Here is a 25,482-nt window from a genome sequence, read left to right as displayed (position 1 = left end):
ATAATAGTGAAGACATCAAAACTATGAAATAACACATATGGAATCATCTAGTAACCAAAACAGTGTTAAACAAAGCAAAATATATTTCCGATTTTAGATTCTTCAAAGTATCCACTGTTTGAACAATAAAATACCTCATATTATTTTATTGCGATACTAGATTACATGAGTCTGACAAAGCAGATAACAGCCTACTTAGACACACCCACTTGTTTGGTGTGAGTAGAAGGTGTAACTAATCAGCATCGTCATTAGGCCTTTGGTCTTTCACTTAATCCAATCAGATGGCATAATCGAGCACAATGCCTGTTTTTTCCAGGTCTAGGTTTGTTCCAACTGTGCGGAGAAAGATCTGTCAGAGACTTTGATTGTATTTCTAGTTCATGGCTGCTCTGCTCAAACACCAGTTGTAAAGTGTTGTCTTGTTTATGCACAATCAGGAGATTTGAAATTGCAATGCCAAAAACGGCCTTTAGCAACTGTTTCTGACAATGAGTGTCATTATGAACAAAGAGAGACAATCGTGCATTTACTAACCGTTGCAAATGGCTTTATGTGGCACTAAGTTGAAAATCTAATACAATCAAATGGTTATAGTTAGTCCACAATAGTATGGCAACCGAGATGTCATAATAGAGTTGATTAATGATTTGTGACATCGTCTTGTCATGCACATATTAGCGATTGGACTGAGAAAGGAAATACAGTTGGCGATAGTGATAGGTCACATCCATTACTCACTTAACAGAATGTTTCAACATCAATTATAGATCAACTGGCAGCCTGCAAATACTAGGGCTCGTTGTCAAAAAGTGTCTCAGAGTAGAAGTGCTGATCTAGGATCAGGTCTCCCTCCCTGTCCATGTAGTCTTATTCATTTTTACCTCAAAGGCAAAACTAATCATAGATCAGAACTCTTACTCTGAGACGGTCAGTACATGTGGTCCCAGATCTAGAGGACTCATTGGTATCTTGTCAGTGTTTCTCCAAGACAAAAAAAAAAAAATTAAAGTCTGTTTTATTTGGGGGGGCTTAAAAGTAAGCCTAAGCATTAGTAAGGAGAAACATTGAATCTGCAATAACTGGTGAGCTAAGGTAGCAGGAATTGCAACAGAAAAATAAAATCTATTGCCTGTTCATTGCATCAGGTACAACATGATACAAGAAAGGCAGGGGAGAGATCAGAGCTAAATATATCCATGTACATCCTTTCTGTATAATAGCCATAACAGGAAATAGGATCAAACGAGTGACTCCATGCAATGATAACATCAGTGCTCAGCATTTACAACGCCAGCTCCAAAGGCTAACAAAAGTTTAGTCGAGCACCGATCTGAACTTTAACATATCACTTTACCGCTAACTGCGGTCATTGTGAATGCATTCTCGCGACAGCGCAAGGGGACAGTTAATTTTTCGCATATTGCTTTTGCATAAGACAAATATATTTTGAGGAGTGGCAAGGGACCTGAACTTTTCTGGTCGAAGTGAGACGCACCTCACTAGAGGAAATAAGAGTCTACGGCTCTACAATATATGAATGTGAATGGAAGAGAAGGGAGTCGTCCGCCTGTCCCAGTTCCAGCTTTCTTGTCTGAGCGTTTGAAAATAGGAAACACAAAAGAGTCAGACAGGACGAGATACAGCCCCAGATCGTGATAAGATTGTGGGAGCAACGAGAGAGAGAGGAGAGAGGGGGAGAAGGGAGAGGAGATGGTGAGAGGGAGAGAAAGGGAGATCGAGAGAGAAAGGGAGAAAGAGAGAGGGAGAGAGAGAGAGAAGGGAGAGGGAGATGGTGAGTGGGAGAGAAAGGGAGAAAGAGAGAGGGAGAGAGAGAGGGGGAGAAGGGAGAGGGAGATGGTGAGTGGGAGAGAAAGGGAGAGGGAGAGAGAAAGCGGGTGAACATTTTAGAGAGAATAGTATGGGTGTAAGCGGGCAACTCTGAGGAGTGCCATTGACAGCCTCGAGTTGCAGTGGGAGGGACCCTGAGCCTGGCCCCTCCAGTAGGAACACAAAAATATAATCCAAATATAATATAATCCAAAAATATAATCAGACAGTGTTCGTTTGTACGTCTGATCGTCGAGATCTGAGTTTGTGTTTTAACACTATTTTGCTTAATATGAATTACAAATGTAAATATCTCTGCCATTTTTAAAGTCATGCCACCTTCCGTCCTTGAATTTTCCAAAATAAGTATATTTAACACACGTATGCTTTTAGAATTTGATAAGAAGTTAAGAGGACAATTTCCAAGAAGTTACTTGTTTAAGTCACATGAGGGTAAGACGTTTTAATTTATATACAGTATAGTATCAGAAAGAGCAGTCTGAGGTTTCCAAAACAATTAAAATACTACCAAATTGAAGAAATGAGCTCTATTTCAAAATGTAACTTTTCCCAAGAATAACCACTGTTCCATGCGCTCCACACTTGAGCACATTGAAACAGATAGCCTATATTAACATTAACTAATTAAAATGCTATTGTGTTCTTTTAATTGTTTTTGTATTCTAATGTTACTCAAGACCTTCATAAACACAACCATAATATTTGTTTCACGATAGCATACTGTATATGAAATGTGTTTATTATTTATTCATCTCTGAAGCTGGAGACTCTTACCTCTCTCACTAGCTTTAAGCACCAGCTGTCAGAGCAGATCACAGATAACGGCACCTGTACATAGCACATCTGTAAATAGCCCATCCAATCTACCTCATCCCCATACTGTATTTATTTATCTTGCTCCTTTGCCCCCCAGTATCTCAACTTGCACATTCATCCTCTACACATCCTACCATTCCAGTGTTTAATTGCTATATTGTAATTACTTTGCCACCATGGCCTATTTATTGCTTTACCTCTCTTATCCTACCTCATTTGCACATGCTCTATATTTTCGTACTGTATTATTGATTGTATATTTGTTTATTCCATGTGTAACTCTGTGTTGTTGTATGTGTCGAACTGCTTTGCTTTACCTTGGCCAGGTCGCAGTTGCAAATGAGAACTTGTTCTCAACTAGCCTACCTGGTTAAATAAAGGTGAAATTAAAAATAAAATAAATTATTAGACTGTTAGAATATTGGAGTCAAAATGACTTGTTTTGGCTTGAAGGGGGGTCCCAAGAAGCCAGGCTTTTCTAGTGTTAATTACCCTGATCCTGTCACTTTGTTGTAAATGTGGATGCTATATACAGTTGAAGTCGGAAGTTTACATACTGTACACTTAGGTTGGAGTCATTAAAACTCGTTTTTCAACCAATCCACAAATGTCTTGTTAACAAACTATAGTTTTGGCAAGTCAGTTATCTACTATGTGCATGACAGAAGTAATTTTTCCAACAATTGTTTACAGACAGATTATTTCACTTATGTATCACAGTGGGTCAGAAGTTTACATACACTAAGTTGACTGTGCCTTTAAACAGATTGGAAAATTCCAGAAAATGATGTCATGGCTTTAGAAGCTTCTGATAGGCTAATTGACATCATTTGAGTCAATTAGAGGTATACCTGTGGATGCATTTCAAGGCCTACCTTCAAACTCAGTGCCTCTTTACTTGACATCATGGGAAAATCAAAAGAAATCAGCCAAGACCTCAGAAAAATATTTGTAGACCTCCACAAGTCTGGTTCATCCTTGGGAGCAATTTCCAAACGTCTGAAGGTACCACATTCATCTGTACAAACAATAGTACACAAGTATAAACACCATGGGACCACGCAGCCATCATACCACTCAGGAAGGAGACACATTCTGTCTCCTAGAGATGAACGTACTTCGGTGCAAAAAGTGCAAATCAATCCCAGAACAGCAGCAAAGGACCTTGTGAAGATGCTGGAGGAAACAGGTACAAAATGATCTATATCCACAATAAAACGAGTCCTATATCGACATAACCTGAAAGGCTGCTCAGCAAGGAAGAAGCCACTGCTCCAAAACCGCCATAAAAAAGACAGACTACAGTTTGCAACTGCACACGGGGACAAAGGTCATACTTTTTGGAGAAATGTCCTCTGGTCTGATGAAACAAAAATAGAACTGTTTGGCCATAATGACCATCGTTATGTTTGGAGGAAAAAGGGGGAGGCTTGCAAGCCGAAGAGCACCATCCCAACCATGAAGCACGGGGTGGCAGCATCATATTGTGGGGGTGCTTTGCTGCAGGAGGGACTAGTGCACTTCACAAAATAGATGGCATCATGAGGTAGGAAAATTATGTGGATATATTGAAGCAACATCTCAAGACATCAGTCAGGAAGTTAAAGCTTGGTCGCAAATGGGTCTTCCAAAAGGACAATGACCCCAAGCATACTTCCAAAGTTGTGGAAAAATGGCTTAAGGACAACAAAGTCCAGATATTGGAGTGGCCATCACAAAGCCCTGACCTCAATCCTATAGAAATTTGTGGGCAGAACTGAAAAAGAGCATGCGAGCAAGGAGGCCTACAAACCTGACTCAGCTTGTGGAAGGCTACCTGAAACATTTGACCAAAGTTAAACAATTTAGGAAATGCTACCAAATACTATTTGAGTGTATGTAAACTTCTGACCCACTGGGAATGTGATGAAAGAAATAAAAGCTGAAATAAATCATTCTCTCTACTATTATTCTGACATTTCACATTCTTAAAATAAAGTGATCCAAACTGACCCAAGACAGGGAATGTTTTACTAGGATTAAATGTCAGAAATTGTGAAAAACTGTTTAAATGTATTTAGCTAAGGTGTATGTAAACTTCCGACTTCAACTGTATGTCCACTATTATTATTTAGATCTCAGTCTCAATTTTATGGAAATTGTTTGGAAAAAGAATCCTGACCGATTAGGCCTGTTTTTGCCTTGGTCTATGCATGACTGACACCTGTTTGTAATGTTGGGACGTGCTGAGCCAGGAGCGTCTGTCTGTGCCTAAGGCCTGCGATTCTGATAACACCATTATGTCTGCATTTGTCATATTTCCTAAATCATGTCCATTTTCGGGGTTAGACTTCTGACATGATTATGTACCAGACCAAGACATGCTCTATTTTTTAATCAGACTTGGTAGAGATTGCATGGTATCTACCAGTCCAGGATTTGGTTGCAAACTTCCAGAGATCAACAATAAAAACATAACAATATGTCTCAATCTTATCAGGACTGGCAGACAGCAAATTGTTATATTTTCCTCACACACTAGGGGGTTGTCAGGTCATACATTACCATGGGTAGAGGGTGGTGGTAATGGTACCTGTAGAATAAACATGCTTACATACGCACACACTCACAGTGTGGATGTTGTAAGTGGTGGTGTTTGTGGTGTGGTGGGTAACGCATATGCACACAAACAATGCACGCACAACCAGCACGCGCACACACAAACACAGGGAGGTGGTGGGAGGTTATACTGTACCTGCAGTGGCTTCAGGGAGAGAGATGGTGGTGGTGGGAATTGTGGTGGTAGTTGTAGTGGGTATAGGGGTAGTGGTGGGGGCATCTGGATGAAGAAAACAAATACATGACAGACAGAAACTAATGAGTAAACCATGAAAACAAAATACACAACGAAACAGACCTGGGTTAAAATACCACTTGAAATCTTTCAAATACTTTGAGCGTTTGTGCTTGGCCGCCTAGAGTGCCAGATTGTCAGGGTTGAGACTGTTGTATTGGCATGAAGTCAGGCCAGCTTAATCAAGCACAGATAAAGTATTAGAAATGATTTAAAATAGTATTTGGACCTGGATTTGCAGTGAAATAAGGCAATTGTGATGAGGACATTATTGATACCAGTGATAGTGTATGTGTGTGCCTCTAAGCCTGTCATAAACTAAGTTATGTAAAACATTTATTAAGTTTAGGTATTCATTCAAAGTAGTTAAGAAGCCGTAACTCACTGTTTAGCCCTTCCTCGTTGCGAGGCTACAGTATGTTAACAGGCAATCGCATTGCCCCTATTGGACAAGTAATTGCCATGTACAATACCAGTCAAAAGTTTGGACACACCTACTCATTCATATTCTTATTTTTTTATATATATTTTTTTTTTACAATTTTCAACATTGTAGAATAATAGTGAAGATATCAAAACGATTAAATAACACATATGGAATCATGTAGTAACCAAAAAAGTGCTGAACAAATCGAAATATATTTTATATTTGAGATTCTTTAAAGTAGCCACCCTTTGACTTGATGACAGCTTTGCACACTCTTGGCATTCTCTCAACCAGCTTCATGAGATAGTCACCTGGAATGAATTTAAATTAACAGGTGTGCCTTGTTAAAAGTTAATTTGTGGGCTTTCTTTCCTTTTAATGAGTTTGAAACAATCAGTTGTGTTGTGACAAGGTAGGGGTGGTATACAGAAGATAGCCCTATTTGGTAAAATACCAAGTCCATATTTGGGCAAGAACAGCTCAAATAAGCAAAGCGAAACGACAGTCCTTCATTACTTTAAGACATTAAGGTCAGTCGCAAAAACCATCAAACACTATGATGAAACTGGCTCTCATGAGGACCACCACTGGAAAGGAAGACCCAGAGTTAACACTGCTGCAGTTCATTAGAAATACCAGCCTCAGAAATTGCAGCCCAAATAAATGCTTCACAGAGTTCAAGTAATGGACACTATCATTTGTTTTTCAACAGGACAATGACCCAACACACCTCCAGGCTGTGTAAGGGCTATTTGACCAAGAAGGAGAGTGATGGAGTGCTGAATCAGATGACCTGGCCTCCACAATCACCCGACCTCAACCCAATTGAGACGGTTTGGGATCAGTTGGACTGCAGAGTGAAGGAAAATTAGCCAACAAGTGCTCAGCACATGTGGGAACTCCAAGACTGTTGGAAAAGCATTTCAGGTGAAGCTTGTTGAAAGAATGCCAAGGGTGTGCAAAGCTGTCAAGGCAAAGGGAGGCTACTTTGAAGAATCTCAAATATAAAATATATTTGGATTTGTTTAACATATTTTTGCTTAGTACATGTGTTATTTCATAGTTTCAATGTCTTCACTATTATTCTACAACATAGAAAATAGTAAAAATAAAGAAAAACCTTTGAATGAGTAGGTGAGTCCAAACTTTTGACTGGCACTGTAATAAATACATACAGCATAACTTAAATTCACCATTCCCGAAAAATGCTTGGCTAGTGCATAATACACTGGAGCTTGGGCTGCGGCATCCAAATGTGTCAATGAATCTCTCCTACGGATATACTGTTGGCATTATATCAGTAAAAAGCCCCATCACAAGTTCAAACAGAAAAAAACTAGAAATCCCAAACTCGATCCTTTAAAAAACATGATGGACATGATTAGTGATGAAAATGCAATGTCCAACGCCCATGACATCAACAAACAAACACACACAGTGGCACAACGTGATGTCTAAGGGAGGGAGGGACGTTCGACACACAGCTTTCAGCTCAAGGCAACCCCCCCAGTTGCATTTTACTTTTACTTCATTAGTCGGCTCACCCCCCACCAATAACTGTAGGGGGACATCAAAAGTGACATTCTCTCAGTCGGAGTGGTGGTGCTGCATTAATAAGAACCTGGGGCTGAGGCTTTCAGTCAGGAGAGAGGCTCGAACACTCGGCATGCTGCTCAGATTGCCTGAGAGTGTACCAAAAAACAGTGGGAAGTGTTAAAGGAGTGCAAAGAGCGAGTGATTGGGGCCGCTTTTTCCAGCGATGAGAGAGACAACAACCAAACAGGTTAATGAAATGAGGGGGGGAGAGAGAGAAAGAGGGAAATAGAGGGAGGGGGATGGAGAGAGAGTGAGAGCGAAGTAGAAATTGAGAGAGAGAGAGAGAGAATTTTCTGTTGTGCTGAAAGTCGTGAGCAGTGACTTGCGCCCGCCGCCACAACTGTTTGCCGGTCTGTCCCCATCTAGCCAGACAGGTACCACTGTGTTAACATCTGTGTAGGTGGGGGGAAATTTGCAGACAGTCTCCCATCCTACCTCCCTCCCTGCTTTGTTTGTTGTCTGTGTTCCATCAGAACATCACAGCAGGAGGGCCCAGAGACACTTTCCAACAGACTAATGATGAGATGTGGAAGACAGGCAGGCAGGGAGGGACACATCAGAGAGACGGACGTGCGTGGGCAGTGACAGCTTAAACGTTGTCTTCAAACATGCTGTGTTTACCAAGCCTTTTAATATCACTGACAGGATAAGCAAATAATATTTGAAATGACGCATTTTTTAAAATATATTTTTTAAACTTTATTTAACTGGGCAAGTCAGTTAAGAACAAATTCATATTTACAATTACGGCCTAGGAACAGTGGGTTAACTGCCTTGTTCAGGGGCAGAACAACCAATTTTTACCGATCTAGCAACCTTTCGGTTATTGGCCCAACGCTCTAACCACTAGGCTATCTGCCGCCAATAATGCCAATAATGCATGGCAATAAAATGAAATGAATGCTGCCCATCCCTGCAGGAAAATAATGCTTCTAAGAAATCCTGCTATGCCCACTGACGAACCGTCAGACAGACAAAGCATCAATACAGGACTATGATCGAATCCTAATACACTGGCTCTGACGCTCGCTGGATGTGGCAGGGCTTGCAAAACATCACAGATTACAAAGGGAAACACAGCCGTAAGCATCCCAGTGACGCAAGCCTACCAGGCGAGCTAAATGCCTTCTATGCTTGCTTCGAGGCAAGAAACACTGAACCATGCATGAGAGCATCAGCTGTTCTGGACAACTGTGTGATCACACTCTCCGTAGCCGATGCGAGTAATATCTTTAAACAAGTTAACATTCAAAAGGCCGCAGGGCCAGATGGACTTCCAGGACACTTACTCAGAGCATGTGTTGACCAGCTTGCAAGTATCTTCACTGACATTTTAAACCTCTCCCTGACCCAGTCTGTAATAACTACATGTTTCCAGCAGACCACCATTGTCCTTGTGCTCAAGAATGCCAAGGTAACCTGTCTAAATTACTATTGCCCTGTAGCATTCACATCTGTAGCCATGAAATGCTTTGGAAGACTGGTCATGGCTCACATAAACACCATCATCGCAGACACCTTGGACCCACTCCAATTTGCATAGCGCCCCAATAGAACCACAGAAGACGTAATCTCTATTTCACTCCACACTGCCCTTTCCCACCTGAACAAGAGGAACACAGATGTGATAAGGCTGTTCATTGACTAAAGCTCAGCGTTCAACACCATAGTGCCCTCAAAGCTCATCACTAAGCTAAATCAAATCAAATTTTATTTGTCACATCTGACTAGTGATACATGTATTACATAAAGATGATATAGAGTACAGTATATACATATACATATGAGATGAATAATGTAGGGTGTGTATTATTATTATATTAGGTAGCATTGTTTAAAGTGGCTAGTGATATAGTGATATATTTTACATAATTTCCCATCAATTCCCATTATTAAAGTGGCTGGAGTTGAGTCAGTGTGTTGGCAGCAGCCACTCAATGTTAGTGGTGGCTGTTTAACAGTCTGATGGCCTTGAGATAGAAGCTGTTTTTCAGTCTCTCGGTCCCAGCTTTGATGCACCTGTACTGACCTCGCCTTCTGGATGATAGCGGGGTGAACAGGCAGTGGCTCAGGTGGTTGTTGTCCTTGATGATCTTTATGGCCTTCCTGTGACATCGGGTGGTGTAGGTGTCCTGGAGGGCAGGTAGTTTGCCCCCGGTGATGCGTTGTGCAGACCTCACTACCCTCTGGAGAGCCTTACGGTTGTGGGCGGAGCAGTTGCCGTACCAGGCGGTGATACAGCCCGCCCGACAGGACGCTCTCGATTGTGCATCTGTAGAAGTTTGTGAGTGCTTTTGGTGACAAGCCGAATTTCTTCAGCCTCCTGAGGTTGAAGAGGCGCTGCTGCGCCTTCTTCACGATGCTGTCTGTGTGGGTGGACCAATTCAGTTTGTCTGTGATGTGTACGCCGAGGAACTTAAAACTTACTACCCTCTCCACTACTGTCCCATCAATGTGGATAGGGGGGTGTTCCCTCTGCTGTTTCCTGAAGTCCACAATCATCTCCTTAGTTTTGTTGACGTTGAGTGTGAGGTTATTGAGTGTGATGTTGAGTGTGACGTTGAGTGTGAGGACCCTGGAAATGAATACCTCCTTCTGCAACTGGATCCTGGACATCCTGATGGTTTGCCCCAGGTGATGAGAGTAGGCAACAACACATCCACCATGCTGACCTTCAACACGAGGGCCCCTAAGGGGTGCGTGCTTAGTCCCCTCCTGTATTCCCTGTTCACCCACAACTATATCAGGCGGTGTCAGAGGAAGGCCCTAAAAATCGTAAAAGACCCCAGCCACCCAAGTCATAGACTGTTCTCTCTGCTACCGCATGTCAAGCGGTACCGATTCACCAAGTCTGAAACCAACAGGACCCTGAACAGCTTCTACTCCAAGCCATTAGACTGATACATAGTTAATTAGTTAACCAAATAGCTACCTGGACTACCTGTATTGACCCTTTTCACACTAACTTTTTTGACTAATCACATACGCTGCTGCTACTATTCATTATCTGTCAATTTATTCCTAGTTATATGTACATACAGTATCTACCTCAGTTACCTAGTACCCATCAACTCTGTACTGGTACCCCGTGTAAATAGCCAAGTTATCGTTATTCATTGTGTATTTATTATTACTTTTATTATTATTTGTTATACTTATCCATTTCTCTATTTTCTTTCTCTCTGCATTGTTGGGAAGAGCCCGTAAGTAAGCATTGATTGCACTGTTAGTCTACACCTCAAATACATTTGATTCAAGCTTGAAGGTAAAGAAATGAAGAAATGGTGCTTGTATCTACTGAAATGGAGGGTTCAATATCTCCATCACTTTCATTGCTTTTGGTTCTGACTGACAGTTTGTAATATTAGCTGCAACTTGTGTGTCTGAAATGAGCATATGCCAGTGAGCTGTTTTCATAGCTTATGAATGATGTCAAAAGAGATTAGAGGGAAATCTAAGGACCTCTGCTATGACTTCACCTCAAAATGTTAAGCATACCTGGTGTAGACTAGGGCTGTGTCTCAAATGGCATCCTATTCCCATTATAGTGCACTATTTTGACCAGTAAGTAGTGCACACAGAAAAAAGAGGGTTTCATTTGGGATGTAACCAAGGCTATTGAACATTTTCAATTGCCCTTCCAGAGGTAAAAGCTGGGGTAAATAAAACAGGTGTGACTTACAGATGTGACTAGCATGCCAACCCATAACTCTAACCCTAACCATAACCAATTGGGTTCACTGGTGCCATATCCCTTTAGTTTTTCCGGACTGAAACACACATTCTTTCATTTTACTACGAGGATCAAATCACAATGGGCAGCAATACATCTTTCTAAATGTTTCTTCACGTCAACAACACTCAAAGTCGGCGGCCATCTTGTGGTGTATACAAGGGTCACCTTCCCTCTACTGGAGCCCATCCAGAATACCGTCGGTATATCTGTAGCACTTTCCATCTCCCCAGGGGGGGGGGGACAAGTGGACGAGTTTGCCAGAATATTTCTCCAAGGGAGAGGTACTTAAAGAGATTTGTATGTTTGGCTTGTCAATAAAGTACATTCATGGATCATGGGATGTCAGAGCTTAGTTGTTACCTGTCCCAAACTCCCTGTGATTCATAAGACGTGCTTTGACAGGGCAGTTGCTTTCACGTCGTTTTTCGGAACAGTGCACCCATGTTGATTATCTTTGTCAAAGGTGAGACAGGAGGGAGCTTGGGGAGTAGTGGCATGATGCGTTTCTACACTGACTGAAGAAGTCAGCTTGGCGTTAAGAAGAAGAAAGTAGATTGATGAAGTGCCTATAGTTGATCATCTTGTCCATGTAAAGGGGTATATTTAAACTGTACTTTACTTCAGTACATTAGACAAAGAGGAACAGTTGTAATATACACTACCGGTCAAATATTTTAGAACACCTACTCATTCAAGGTTTTTAAAGTAAAAAAAAACTATTTTCTACATTGTAGAATAATAGTGAAGACATCAAAACTATAAAATAACACATATGGAATCATGTAGTAACCAAAGAAGTGTTTAACAAATATATTTATATTTGAGATTCTTCAAAGTAGCCACCGTTTGCCTTGATGACAGCTTTGCACACTCTTGGCATTCTTTCAACAAGCTTCACCTGGAATGCTGTTTCCACATATGCTGAGCACTTGTTGGCTGCTTTTCATTCACTCATCCCAAACCATCTCAATTGGGTTGAGGTCGGAGGGTTGTGGAGGCGAGGTAATCTGATTCAGCACTCCATCACTCACCTTCTTGGTCAAATAGCCCTTACACAGCCTGGAAGTGTATTGGTCATTGTCCTGTTGAAAAACAAATGATAGTCCCACTAAACCCAAACCAGATGCTGGTTAGATGTGCCTTGAAGTCTAAATAAATCACAGACAGTGTCACCATCAAAACACCCCCACACCTCCTCCTCCCTGCTTTACGTTGGGAAATACACATGCGGAGATCATCCGTTCACCCACACCGCGTCTCACAAAGACATGGCGGTTTGAACCAAAAATCTCACATTTGGACTCCAGATCAACAGACAAATTTCCACCGGTCGAATGTCCATTGCTCGTGTTTCTTGGCCCAAGCAAGTCTCTTCTTCTTATTGGTGTCCTTTAGCAGTGTTTTTTTTGCAGAAATTAGACCATGGAGGCCTGATTCACGCAGCCTCCTCTGAACAGTTGATGTTGAGATGTGTCTGTTACTTGAACTCTGTGAAGCATTTATTTGGGCTGCAATTTCTGAGGCTGGTAACTCTAAAGAACCTATCCTCTGCAGCACAGGTAACTCTGGGTATTCCATTCATTTGGTGGTCCTCATGAGCTCCAGTTTCATCATAGCACTTGATGGTTTTTGCGACTGCACTTGAAGAACATTTCAGGTTAGACATTTTGGGATTGACATCTCTTTAAGTAATGATGAACTGTAATTTCTCTTTGCTTATTTGAGCTTTTCTTACTATAACATGGACTTGGTAAAATACTATCTTCTGTTTACCCCCCTACCTTGTCACAACACAACTGATTGGCTCAAATGCATTAAGGAAAGAAATTCCACAAATGAAGTTTTAAGGCACACATGTCAATTGAAATGCATTCCAGGTGACTACCTCATGAAGCTGGTTGAGAGAATGCCAAGAGTGTGCAAAGCTGTCATCAAGGCAAAGGTTGGCTACTTTGAAGAATCTCAAATATAAAATACATTTTGATTTGTTTAACACTTTTTTGGTTACTGCATGATTCCATGTGTGTTATTTCATAGTTTTGATGTCTTCACTTTTATTCTAGAAAATTGTAAAAATAAAGAAAAACCCTTGAATGAGTCGGGGTTCTTAAACTTTTGACTGGTAGTGTACACCGAACAAAAATATAAAAGCAACATTTAAAGTGTTGGTCCCATGTTTCATGAGCTGAAATAAAAGATCCCAGAAATGTTCCATATGCACAAAAGCTTATTTCTCTCAAATGTTGTGCACAAATGTATTTACATCCACGTTAGTGAGGATTTCTCCTTTGCCAAGATAATCCATCCACCTGACAGATCTGGCATATCAAGAAGCTGATTAAACAGCATGATCATTACACAGGTGCACCTTGTGCTGGGGACAATAAAAGGACACTCTAAAATGTACAGTTTTGTCAAACACCACAATGCCACAGACGTGTCAAGTTTTTAGGGAGAGTGCAATTGGTATGCTGACTGCAGGAGTGCCCACCAGAGCTGTTGCCAGGTAAATTAATGTTAATTTATCTACCAAAAGTCATTTTAGAGAATTTGGCAGTACCTCCAACCTGCCTCACAACTGCAGACCACATGTATGGCATTGTCTGCGCGAGCGGTTTTCTGATGTCAACGTGAGTGGTGGTGGTAGCGTTATGGTATGGGCAGGCTTAAGCTCCGGGCAACGAACATAATTGTATTTTATCAATTTGAATGCAGAGATACCGTGACAAGATGATGAGGCCCATTTTGTTTTAACGGTATCTGTGACCAACAGATGCATATCTGTATTCCCAGTCATGTGAAATCCATAGATTAAGGCCTAATTAATTTATTTGAAATGACTGATTTCCTGATATGAATTGTAACTCAGTACATTTTTTAAATTGTTGCATTTATTTTTTTGTTCAGTATATTTTGTTGTAATGTATTCTGTTAGACTCCAGGAGGCTTTTTCACCTTATTAAATAGGTACACGTGTGGAGAAGAAAGTAATTCATTATTAGAGAGCGTTCATGTTCACAAAATGGTTCCCTTTTGCGTCCCTTTGATATTTTAAGTAGAAATCGTGCACCAATATTGCATTTTAAAAGCCTGTTATATTAAATGGGGCGGCAGGGTAGCCTAGTGGTTAGAGCGTTGGACTAGTAACCGGAAGGTTGCAAGTTCAAACCCCCGAGCTGACAAGGTACAAATCTGTCGTTCTGCCCCTGAACAGGCAGTTAACCCACTGTTCCCAGGCCGTCATTGAAAATAAGAATTTGTTCTTAACTGACTTGCCTGGTTAAATAAAGGTAAAATAAAATAAAATAAAATAAAAAATGAAGTGCCCTTTAATATAGACCACATGGAAATTCAACACGTCAGATTTTATATATGAATAAAGACTTAAATTGCCAATTTCAGCATTTTGACATGTCCCTCTGAGTAGTCTCTGTGACTTCTAGGAAGATTTTAACAAAGTCATTTTTGAAAATCATACATTTTTTCATGTGATTATTGATTTTTTTTTTGTCCCTCATTTTATGGTCAACCCTTTTATGTGGACTGAATTACTCGTTGGTGTAACCATTCCTTAAAAAGAAAAAAATCAAACATGTCAAACCTGTTACCAATACACAGAATTTTAATTATTTGAACAATTTCAGTTTTTATTTTATTTTTAAGCTTGCATTCAATTGCCCACCCCTGCTACACACAACAAGCTTCAGTACCTCTGTCACAAGGGGATTTATGGCTGATTGAAATTAAATCGTCAACCCTGTTTCGGTCAACCCTGTTACTTTTTTGGGAACTTAATAGGAATTCACTATAGTATATATTTTTTATTTAACCTCTTGAATTGGGAAAACATGTTTTTTATTAAGTTGAACATGTGTTCTTCATGACAGAATGTAAAAGTTCAGTGAAATCAAAAGTTACATGACCCAAAAGGGACTCATTTCGTGGAACGACCCGTATTGCTTTGAGAATCCAGCCTGGAACAATTTCAGAATCAAACCAACCTGGCCTTGAGGCGGTCTGCATTTGTACACACTCCGTTAATCTTAGATCATTTCTTTTGTATTATTTCTAACAAAGAACATATTCCATTCCTATAAACAAAGGCTTGAAAAAAGAATGGCTGAACAGACAAATAGGGGGGACTATCTTGCGGCGGGAGCCTTACTAACTGGGCTTGTGCCACTGATGAGTTTCACACACGTCGCGAGCTGACAAACTCCAGCTCGGTGGTGGTGCTACTTAATTGGATTTATCCCATAATGAACTGCGAGGGCCCAGCAGATGTTTGGGTTCATCGGTGTCAATAGCTCATTAAAAACTTGGCAGCGATAATAAGATCTATACTTCCCCTGCTTGCCACCCTCCAAACAGGCTCAACTGGAGCAAATATTAAGCAAGGTTTCCGTACAAAAAGCAGCACTCCACACTACCTGCTATTCCAGTGATGTTGTATCAAACGCAGTGGAAGCTTATTGACTTCAAATATGGGAAGCTGAATGAGTTTCCCTGTTGAGTCACTGTGGTTCGTATACTGGGGCAGATGAAGAATAGTCCCAGAGTTCTTGGAGCGGAGGCTGCATTAAAATACTTATTTCACTTCCGGTGTCTCGTTTTTATCCCCTTAGACAGCGGAGTATAAACACACCTCTGAAAATTTGCTCAGGTGGATATGACACATCAGACATACACAGACATACGGAGGGGAGAGGCAGGCAGGCAACAGGCCAATTAATCCTTTAACCAAAAGAGAGGTGTGGGAGTGGTATACTGGCACGTGGGGTGTAGTATAAGAACCTCACTCAAGTCAATGAGGAAAACAGAACGATCTGGCTAATAGAGCTCTTAAAGTATACTGTACTTTGGGCTGTGGATTTCCCTACCAACCACAGCTTTATATATTGGAGAGGAGTGGAAAGTAATCCGGTCAAATCTCATCCTGAGCCCTTCGAAACTCAATAATAGTGCATCCCCTTAAGTTTTGCATATCCAAAGGCTAAAAACAGATTGAGGTTGATAAACGAAATATCCGCGTCCTCTTATGACTAGGCCCCGTAGTGCAAGGTGGTATGTCAATAAAAACTAGAGGTCAAAACACAGGTAGAACTTTCGTTCTGATTAAAATCCCTCTTACTCAATCATTCCAGAGATAAATGAAATAAGTGTGGAGATGGGTGAATGATGTGACACTACAGCACAATAACAATAACTGAAGCACACACATCTCCCACTGCCAAAAGAGCACTGGGGGTGGTTGACTCCAATTAAAAGCTAATGAACAGCACAGAGGAGTGACCCCCCCCATTAATCACCCTGGCAGATAGTAGGCGACTCTTAGCGAGGCGCTGGGCATCCCTCTGTCACCCGCACAGCAATGGGATGGTGCCCGGAACTTGCCGCGCAAAGAATTAGAAACCCCCCTACCTCTCCCAAATCTGCCAGCTGCATGATATGAGAAATTCTATTGATGGGGGCCTCTCTTAGGAGGAGGAGAGGATGAAAAGAAGAGGTAAGGAAAACAATTACAGTCTCTGGCAAAGGCACCAAGATAACAATGGCCGTTGGAAGCCAACGGCACACCTGCAGCGAATGCTTGTCTCACGCAATCAAGGGGCGGACAATTACGCATTAATAAACGCTGTGTGGGGTTGCGAGGGGAAATGTCCCTTGTCGGGCCCACTCATGTGTTTTGAATGGCATCTGTTCGTATGTTAACCTAATTGTGTTCATTTTCATTAGAGGGAGTGAATATCACGGAGACCCCTCTGCAAATTACTGTAGCCCATCTTCGCTGGTGTAAATCAATGCCATCTTGCATCGTGGGAAGCAGTACAATTTCCTAATTATGCAATTGTATGTTATTCAACCATAAAGATGGAGAGAAGCTATCTCTTCCATATTGAAGGCTGATATCGACACAACAGTGTTAGTCCTGATTACCAACGATGACTAGACAGCCTAGAGGGAGGAGGTGAGGGCCCTGGAACAGCCGGAAAAATAACCTCTCCCTCAACGTCAACAAAACAATGGAGGTGTTCATGGACTTCAGGAGACAGCAGGGATAATGGCGCCGGAGAGGATGGCTGCAGTTTTACGAGCTCCTAACCAACTGTGCTATTTTGTTTGTTTTTTCACATTGTTTGAAATTCATTTTGTACATAATGTTGCTGCTACCATCTCTTATGACCGAAAAGAGCTTCTGGACATCAGAAGTGTTTACTCACCTCAAACTGGACAAATATTTGTTTCATTAATGAGTTTGGTCCTGGTCAGTCCCTGGATGGGAGAACAGATGCTGCTGGAAGTGGTGTTGGAGGGCCAGTAGGAGGCACCCTTTCCTTTGGTCTAAACAATTATCCCAATGCCCCAGGGCAGTGATTGGGGACATTGCCCTGTGTAGGGTGCCGTCTTTCAGATGGGACGTTAAACGGGTGTCCTGACTCTCTTTGGTCACTAAAGATCCCATGGCACTTATCTTAAGAGTAGGGATGTTAACCCCGGTGTCCTGGCTAAATTCCAAATCTGGCCTTCATACCATCATGGCCACCTAATCCTCCCCAGCTCACAATTAGCTCATTCATCCCTCCTCCTCTCCGCTGTAACTATTCCCCAGGTCATTGCTGTAAATGAGAATGTGTTCTCAGTCAACTTCCCTGGTAAAATAAGGGTTAAAAAATGTAAAATAAAAGTCAGACAAAAAGGATATACTGCTTTGTCAAGACAAGGACCAAATCCCTGTCATCAGCGTGAAGAAAAAAAGGGGGAGGAGGGCGGGGAGCCTTGTAAGAATTTGCCGACGAGTAGGTAAACCACCACTTCCCTCCGTATTATTGGCCACTGTGCAGTCATTGGAAAACAAACTGGACGATCTGCAATTAAGACTATCCTACCAACGGGACATTAAAAACTAATATCTTATGTTTCACTGAGACGTGGCTGAATGACAACAAGGATAATAAAGACCTGGCTGTCTTCTCCGTGCATCGGCAGGACAGAGCAGCTACGTCTCTCTTTCTCTCTCAGAGGAGGACCTGAGCTCTAGGACCATGCCTTGGGACTGCCTGGCCTGATGACTCCTTGCTGTACCCAGTCCCCCTGGCCGTGCTGCTGCTCCGGTTTCAGCTGTTCTCTGCCTGCGGCTGTGGAACCCTGTCCTGTTCACTGGACGTGCTACCTGTCCCAGACCTGCTGTTTTCAACTCTCTGGAGACAGCAGGAGCGGTAGAGATACTCTGAATGATTGGCTATGAAAAGCCAACTGACATTTACTCCTGAGGTGCTGACCTGTTGCACCCTCGACAACCACTGTGATTATTATTATTTGACCCTGCTGGTCATCTATGAACATTTGAACATCTTGGCCATGTTCTGTCATAATCTCCACCCAGCACAGCCAGAAGAGAACTGGCCACCCCTCATAGCCTGGTTCCTCTCTAGGTTTCTTCCTAGGTTCTGGCCTTTCTAGGGAGTTTTTCCTAGCCACCGTGCTTCTACACCTGCATTGCTTGCTGCAGCTGAAATATCAGCTGATGTAAGAAGGGCTTTATAAATAAATGAGATTTGATGTGGCAGGGCTTGAAAAATATTACGGACTACAAAAGGGAAACCCAGCCACGAGCTGCCCAGTGACGCGAGTCTACCAGACGAGCTTAATGCCTTTTACGCTTGCTTTGAGGCAAGCAACACTGAAGCATGCATGAGAACACCAGCTGTTCCGGACGACTGTGTGATCATGATGTGAGCAAGACCTTTAAACAGGTCAACGTATACTTATTTTCCACCATAATTTGCAAATAAATTCATTAAATATCCTACAATGTGATTTTCTGGATTTTTTTCTCATTTTGTCTGTCATAGTTGAAGTGTACCTATGATGAAAATTACAGGCCTCCCTCATCTTTTTAAGTGGGAGAACTTGCACAATTGGTGGCTGACTAAATACTTTTTTGCCCCACTGTATATACTAGGCGGTGTCAGAGGAAGGCCCCCTCTTTCTTCCCAATTTCATGATATCCAATTGCGATCCAGTCTCATTGCTGCAACTCCCCAACGGGCTCAAGTCATGCGTCCTCCGAAACATGACCCGCCTAACCTGCACCAATGTGTCCAAGGAAACACCGTTCGCCTGATGACAGCATGCAGGCACCCGGCCCGCCACAAGGAGTCGCTAGAGCCCGCAAGTAAAGCCCCCCCCCAGTCAAACCCTCCCCTAACCCGGACGACGCTGGGCCAATTGTGCGTCGCCCTATGGGAATCCCGGGCATGGCCGGTTATGACACAGCCTTGGATCGAACCCGGGTCTGTAGTGACGACTCAAGCACTGCGATGCAGTGCCTTAGACCGCAGTGTCACTCGGGAGGCTCTATATACTGTTCTCTAGTCAAAACCAATCCTACACTGAACAAAGTGTTGGTCCCATGTTTCACGAGCTAAAATAAAGATTCCAGAAATGTTCCATACGCACAGAAAAAGCTTATTTCTCTAAAATTTGGTGCACAAATGTGGTTACATCCCTGTTAGTGAGCATTTCTCCTTTGCCAAGATAAACCATCCACCTGACAAGTGTTGCATAGCAAGAATCTGATGAGACAGCATGCTCATTACAAAGGTGCACCTTGTGCTGGGGACAATAAAAGGCCACTCTAAAATGTGATGTTTTGTCACACAACACATTACCACAGATGTCTCAAGTTTTGAGGGAGCGTGCATTTGGATTGCTGACTGCAGGAATGTCCACCGGAGCTGTTGTCAGATAATCTAATATTAATTTCTATTCTATAAGCCGCCCCCAACGTCAATTCGTCCACAGACGTGTATGGTGTTGTGTGGGCGAGCGGTTTGCTAATGTCAACGAAATACCCCATGGTGGCGGTGGGGTTATGGTAAGGGCAGGCATAAGATACGGACAACAAACTGAATTTGAATGCACAGAAATACTGTGACGAGATCCCGAGGCCCATTGTGAGACCCATATTTACATATAGGCATACATGGGACTCATGTCACCCAAAAAGTTATATTTTTGACTCATCTGTCCATAGAACATTCTTCCAAGAGTCTTGATGATCATCCAAGTGCTTCCAGGTGCTTTTTGGCAAACTTGAGTCAACGTTTTGGACGAGATGGGTCCCATTGTGTCTACGAAAACCAAACACTGTATTCCACAGTAAGAACTTCATACCAACAGTCAAGCATGGTGGTGGTAGTGTGATGGTTTGGGGATGCTTTGCTGCCTCAGGACCTGGACAACTTGCCATAATAGAAGGAAACATGAGTTCTGCTCTGTATCAGAGAATTCTACAGGAAAAACTCAGGTCATCCAGAACAGGGCTCCGGGCAGCCGAGCGGAAATGGAGGAAAACTCGCCTCCCTGCAGACCTGGCATCCTTTCACTCCCTCCTCTCTACATTTTCCTCCTCTGTCTCTGCTGCTAAAGCCACTTTCTACCACTCTAAATTCCAAGCATCTGCCTCTAACCCTAGGAAGCTCTTTGCCACCTTCTCCTCCCTCTTGAATCCTCCTCCCCCTCCCCCCTCCTCCCTCTCTGCAGATGACTTCGTCAACCATTTTGAAAAGAAGGTCGACGACATCCGATCCTCGTTTGCTAAGTCAAACGACACCGCTGGTTCTGCTCACACTGCCCTACCCTGTGCTCTGACCTCTTTCTCCCTCTCTCTCCAGATGACATCTCGCGTCTTGTGACGGCCGGCCGCCCAACAACCTGCCCGCTTGACCCTATCCCCTCCTCTCTTCTCCAGACCATCTCCGGTGACCTTCTCCCTTACCTCACCTCGCTCATCAACTCATCCCTGACCGCTGGCTACGTCCCTCCCGTCTTCAAGAGAGCGAGAGTTGCACCCCTTCTGAAAAAACCTACACTCGATCCCTCCGATGTCAACAACTACAGACCAGTATCCCTTCTTTCTTTTCTCTCCAAAACTCTTGAACGTGCCGTCCTTGGCCAGCTCTCCCGCTATCTCTCTCAGAATGACCTTCTTGATCCAAATCAGTCAGGTTTCAAGACTAGTCATTCAACTGAGACTGCTCTTCTCTGTATCACGGAGGCGCTCCGCACTGCTAAAGCTAACTCTCTCTCCTCTGCTCTCATCCTTCTAGACCTATCGGCTGCCTTCGATACTGTGAACCATCAGATCCTCCTCTCCACCCTCTCCGAGTTGGGCATCTCCGGCGCGGCCCACGCTTGGATTGCGTCCTACCTGACAGGTCGCTCCTACCAGGTGGCGTGGCGAGAATCCGTCTCCTCACCACGTGCTCTCACCACTGGTGTCCCCAGGGCTCTGTTCTAGGCCCTCTCCTATTCTCGCTATACACCAAGTCACTTGGCTCTGTCATAACCTCACATGGTCTCTCCTATCATTGCTATGCAGACGACACACAATTAATCTTCTCCTTTCCCCCTTCTGATGACCAGGTGGCGAATCGCATCTCTGCATGTCTGGCAGACATATCAGTGTGGATGACGGATCATCACCTCAAGCTGAACCTCGGCAAGACGGAGCTGCTCTTCCTCCCGGGAAGGACTGCCCGTTCCATGATCTCGCCATCACGGTTGACAACTCCATTGTGTCCTCCTCCCAGAGCGCTAAGAACCTTGGCGTGATCCTGACAACACCCTGTCGTTCTCAAATAACATCAAGGCGGTGGCCCGTTCCTGTAGGTTCATGCTCTACAACATCCGCAGAGTACGACCCTGCCTCACACAGGAAGCGGCGCAGGTCCTAATCCAGGCACTTGTCATCTCCCGTCTGGATTACTGCAACTCGCTGTTGGCTGGGCTCCCTGCCTGTGCCATTAAACCCCTACAACTCATCCAGAACGCCGCAGCCCGTCTGGTGTTCAACCTTCCCAAGTTCTCTCACGTCACCCCGCTCCTCCGCTCTCTCCACTGGCTTCCAGTTGAAGCTCGCATCCGCTACAAGACCATGGTGCTTGCCTACGGAGCTGTGAGGGGAACGGCACCTCACTACCTCCAGGCTCTGATCAGGCCCTACACCCAAACAAGGGCACTGCGTTCATCCACCTCTGGCCTGCTCGCCTCCCTACCACTGAGGAAGTACAGTTCCCGCTCAGCCCAGTCAAAACTGTTCGCTGCTCTGGCCCCCCAATGGTGGAACAAACTCCCTCACGACGCCAGGACAGCGGAGTCAATCACCACCTTCCGGAGACACCTGAAACCCCACCTCTTTAAGGAATACCTAGGATAGGATAAAGTAATCCTTCTCCCCCCCCTTAAAATACCTAGATGCACTATTGTAAAGTGGCTGTTCCACTGGATGTCATAAGGTGAAAGCACCAATTTGTAAGTCGCTCTGGATAAGAGCGTCTGCTAAATGACTTAAATGTAAATGTAAATGTAAAAATCCGTCTGTGAGCTGAAAATGAAGCGCAACTTGGTCATGCAGAAAGACAAAGATCCAAAATACACAATCAAGTTTACATGAAAATGGTTAAAAAGCAACACATTTGACTTTTTGGAATGGCCTAGTGAAAGTCCAGACCTGATCCCAATTGAGATGTGGCAGGACTTGAAACGAGCAGTTCATGCTTGAAAACCGACAAATGTCGCTGAGTTAAAGTAGTTCTGCATGCAAGAGTGAGCTAAAATTCCTCCACAGCGATGTGAGAGTCTAATCAACAACTACAGGAAACATTTGGTTGCAGTTATGGCAGCTAAATGTGTTCTTTTTGTTTAGTTTATTAACTTGACCATTTAAAAAAACAAGCACACATAAAACTTGAAAAGCCATACATGCACATTAGTAAAATTATTGAGGATAACACACAAAGTCTGGGACTTATTTCCATTGTGGTCATCTTGAGACAAGATGGCTAGGCAAGATCAACACCGTTGCACACAGTTGACAGCGAGATAATAAAACTAAAACAAAGAAGAAGAACATCTATGTCATCATTGCAGTTGCATCGTAAGGTATATTGAATAGGCACAGAACACATCAAACTGTTTTAACTTTTTTTTAAAGCTGCCCAGAAAGGATGTTGATTTTATAGGCAGAGGCAACTCATTCCACTCTGAGGCTCCAGTATTCAAGAAAGTACCTTTCCCAGAATTACATGTATAAGCACACATTAGCAACACCTGATCTGGTGCTGTGATTGTGTGCATCTTTAACATGGGGTAAGTAATCAGTTAGATATCTGGGCGCAGAACCACAAATATTCCTGTAAACCATACCCAGTCTCATCTGGGCACCATAGCCTCTACAGGCAGCCAGTTTAGTTCCTGAGAGCAGATTATTCTGGAGCTTCCACATCAGAAGCTTAGAAGCGCACCCAAACCAGGAAGAACTACCGTAGTCAAAATGGCATTGAATGAGGGCAGTGGCCAGCACTAGCACTACCAGTTATTGAGTGTAAGGGAGCAATTACTTTTTCACACAGGGGAATTGGGTATTGGATAATTTTGTTAAATAAATAAATAAAATAAGTATATATATTTTTTGTTATTTGTAAACTCAGGTTCCTTTTATCCAATATTAGGTTTTGGTTGAAGATCTGAAATGTTTCTATATTTCAAAACGATAAATGGTCATTGGACTGAGAGACTGTCAAATCAAATGAAAACCGCCCGTCTTTTTGGTGCGTAATGATGGCTGTCCTTCGTGGGCTAATTGACGTGTTGAAAAGCCACTATGTAGTGTAGAATGATGAAACAAAGTTTGGTTGCTTTCTAGAGTGTCTAAGGATTGCACAGAAACCGAACTTGACTGGGTGAAACAAGGTTTAGCCAGTGAGATTTCATAGATAGTTTTTTTGCAAGTAGAAAGACTTGGATCGTGTTAGGATATAAAAATCTATTTTATCAAACAAAACTACCGAATGTAAGTACATTTATATACAGTCAGAGGTGAATGAATCAAACCAGTTGCCTTGATAAGTATTTTGTTGTTGTGCACTATCCTCAAACTATAGCATGTTATTTTTTTCGCTATAATTGCTACAGAAAATTGGACTGCAGTTAGATTAACAATAATTTAAGATTTCTGACCATATGAGACATGTCTATGTCCCGAAAAGTTGGCTTTTGTATACAACGCCGTTCTAGTCAAATATCGCATATGTTGAGCAGCAATATTAGGACACTGATCCAGTAAAGGTTAATTTGTGGAATATCTTTCATTAGGTAGGGGTGGTATACAGAAGATCGAGACCTATTTGGTAAAAGGCCAAGTCCATATTATGGCAAGAACAGCTCAAATAAGCAAAGGGAAATGACAGTCCATCATTACTTTAAGACATGAATGTTAGTTAATACGGAACATTTCAAGAACTTTGAACGTTTCTTCAAATGCAGTCGCAAAAAACATCAAGCGCTATGGATGAAACTGGCTCTCAAGAGGACCGTCACAGGAAAGGAAGACCCAGAGTTACCTCTGCTGCAGAGGATAAGTTCATTAGAGTTACCAGCCTCAGAAATTGCTGCCCAAATAAATGCTTCACAGAGTTCAAGTAACAGACATCTCAACATAAACTGTTCAGAGGAGACTGTGTGAATCAGGCCTTCATGGTCGAATTGCTGCAAAGAAACCACTAGTAAAGGACACCAACAGGAAGAAGAGACTTGCATGGGCCAGGAAACACGAGCAATGGACATTCGACCAGTGGAAATTTGTCCTTTGGGCCATTAAAACAGAGTAGGTGAACAGATTATCTCTGCATGTGTGGTTCCCACCATGAAGCATGGAGGACGAGGTGTGATGGTGTGGGGGTGCTTTGCTGGTGACACTGTCTGTGATTTATTTAGACTTCAAGGCACACTTAACCAGCATGGCTACCACAGCAATCTGCAGCAATACACCATCCCATCTGGTTTGCGCTTAATGGGACTATCATTTGTTTTTCAACAGGACAATGACCCAACACACTTCCAGGCTGTGTAAGGGTTATTTGACCAAGAAGGGGAGTGATGGAGTGCTGCATCAGATGACCTGGCCTCCACAATCACCTGACCTCAACCCAATTGTGATGGTTTGGGATGAGTTGGACCGCAGCGTGAAGGAAAAGTAGCCAACAAGTGCTCAACATATGCGGGAACTCCTTCAAGATGGTTGGAAAAGCATTCCAAGGGAAGCTGGATGAAGAAGGCATGCATGTTAATTGAAATTCCAGGTGACTACCTCATGAAGCTGGTTGAGAGAATGCCAAAGCTGTCATCAAGGCAAAGGGTGGCTACTTTGTAGAATCTCAA

General features: G+C 42.9%; 1 protein-coding gene across 1 annotated transcript in view; it reads right to left on the bottom strand.

The window, feature by feature from the left end:
- The window catches only part of LOC115136004 (cell adhesion molecule 1-like), a 500,413-nt gene that overhangs the window by 53,419 nt on the left and 421,512 nt on the right, over window positions 1-25,482 (bottom strand). The window contains exon 9 of the mRNA XM_065023748.1: window positions 5,402-5,485. Within this exon, the coding sequence (XP_064879820.1) occupies window positions 5,402-5,485 (84 nt within the window). The remainder of the gene's footprint in view (window positions 1-5,401; window positions 5,486-25,482) is intronic.

Source organism: Oncorhynchus nerka, linkage group LG10, assembly GCF_034236695.1.
Source record: "Oncorhynchus nerka isolate Pitt River linkage group LG10, Oner_Uvic_2.0, whole genome shotgun sequence".
NCBI lineage: Eukaryota > Metazoa > Chordata > Actinopteri > Salmoniformes > Salmonidae > Oncorhynchus > Oncorhynchus nerka.
This window is presented reverse-complemented; position numbering and strand designations above follow the sequence as displayed.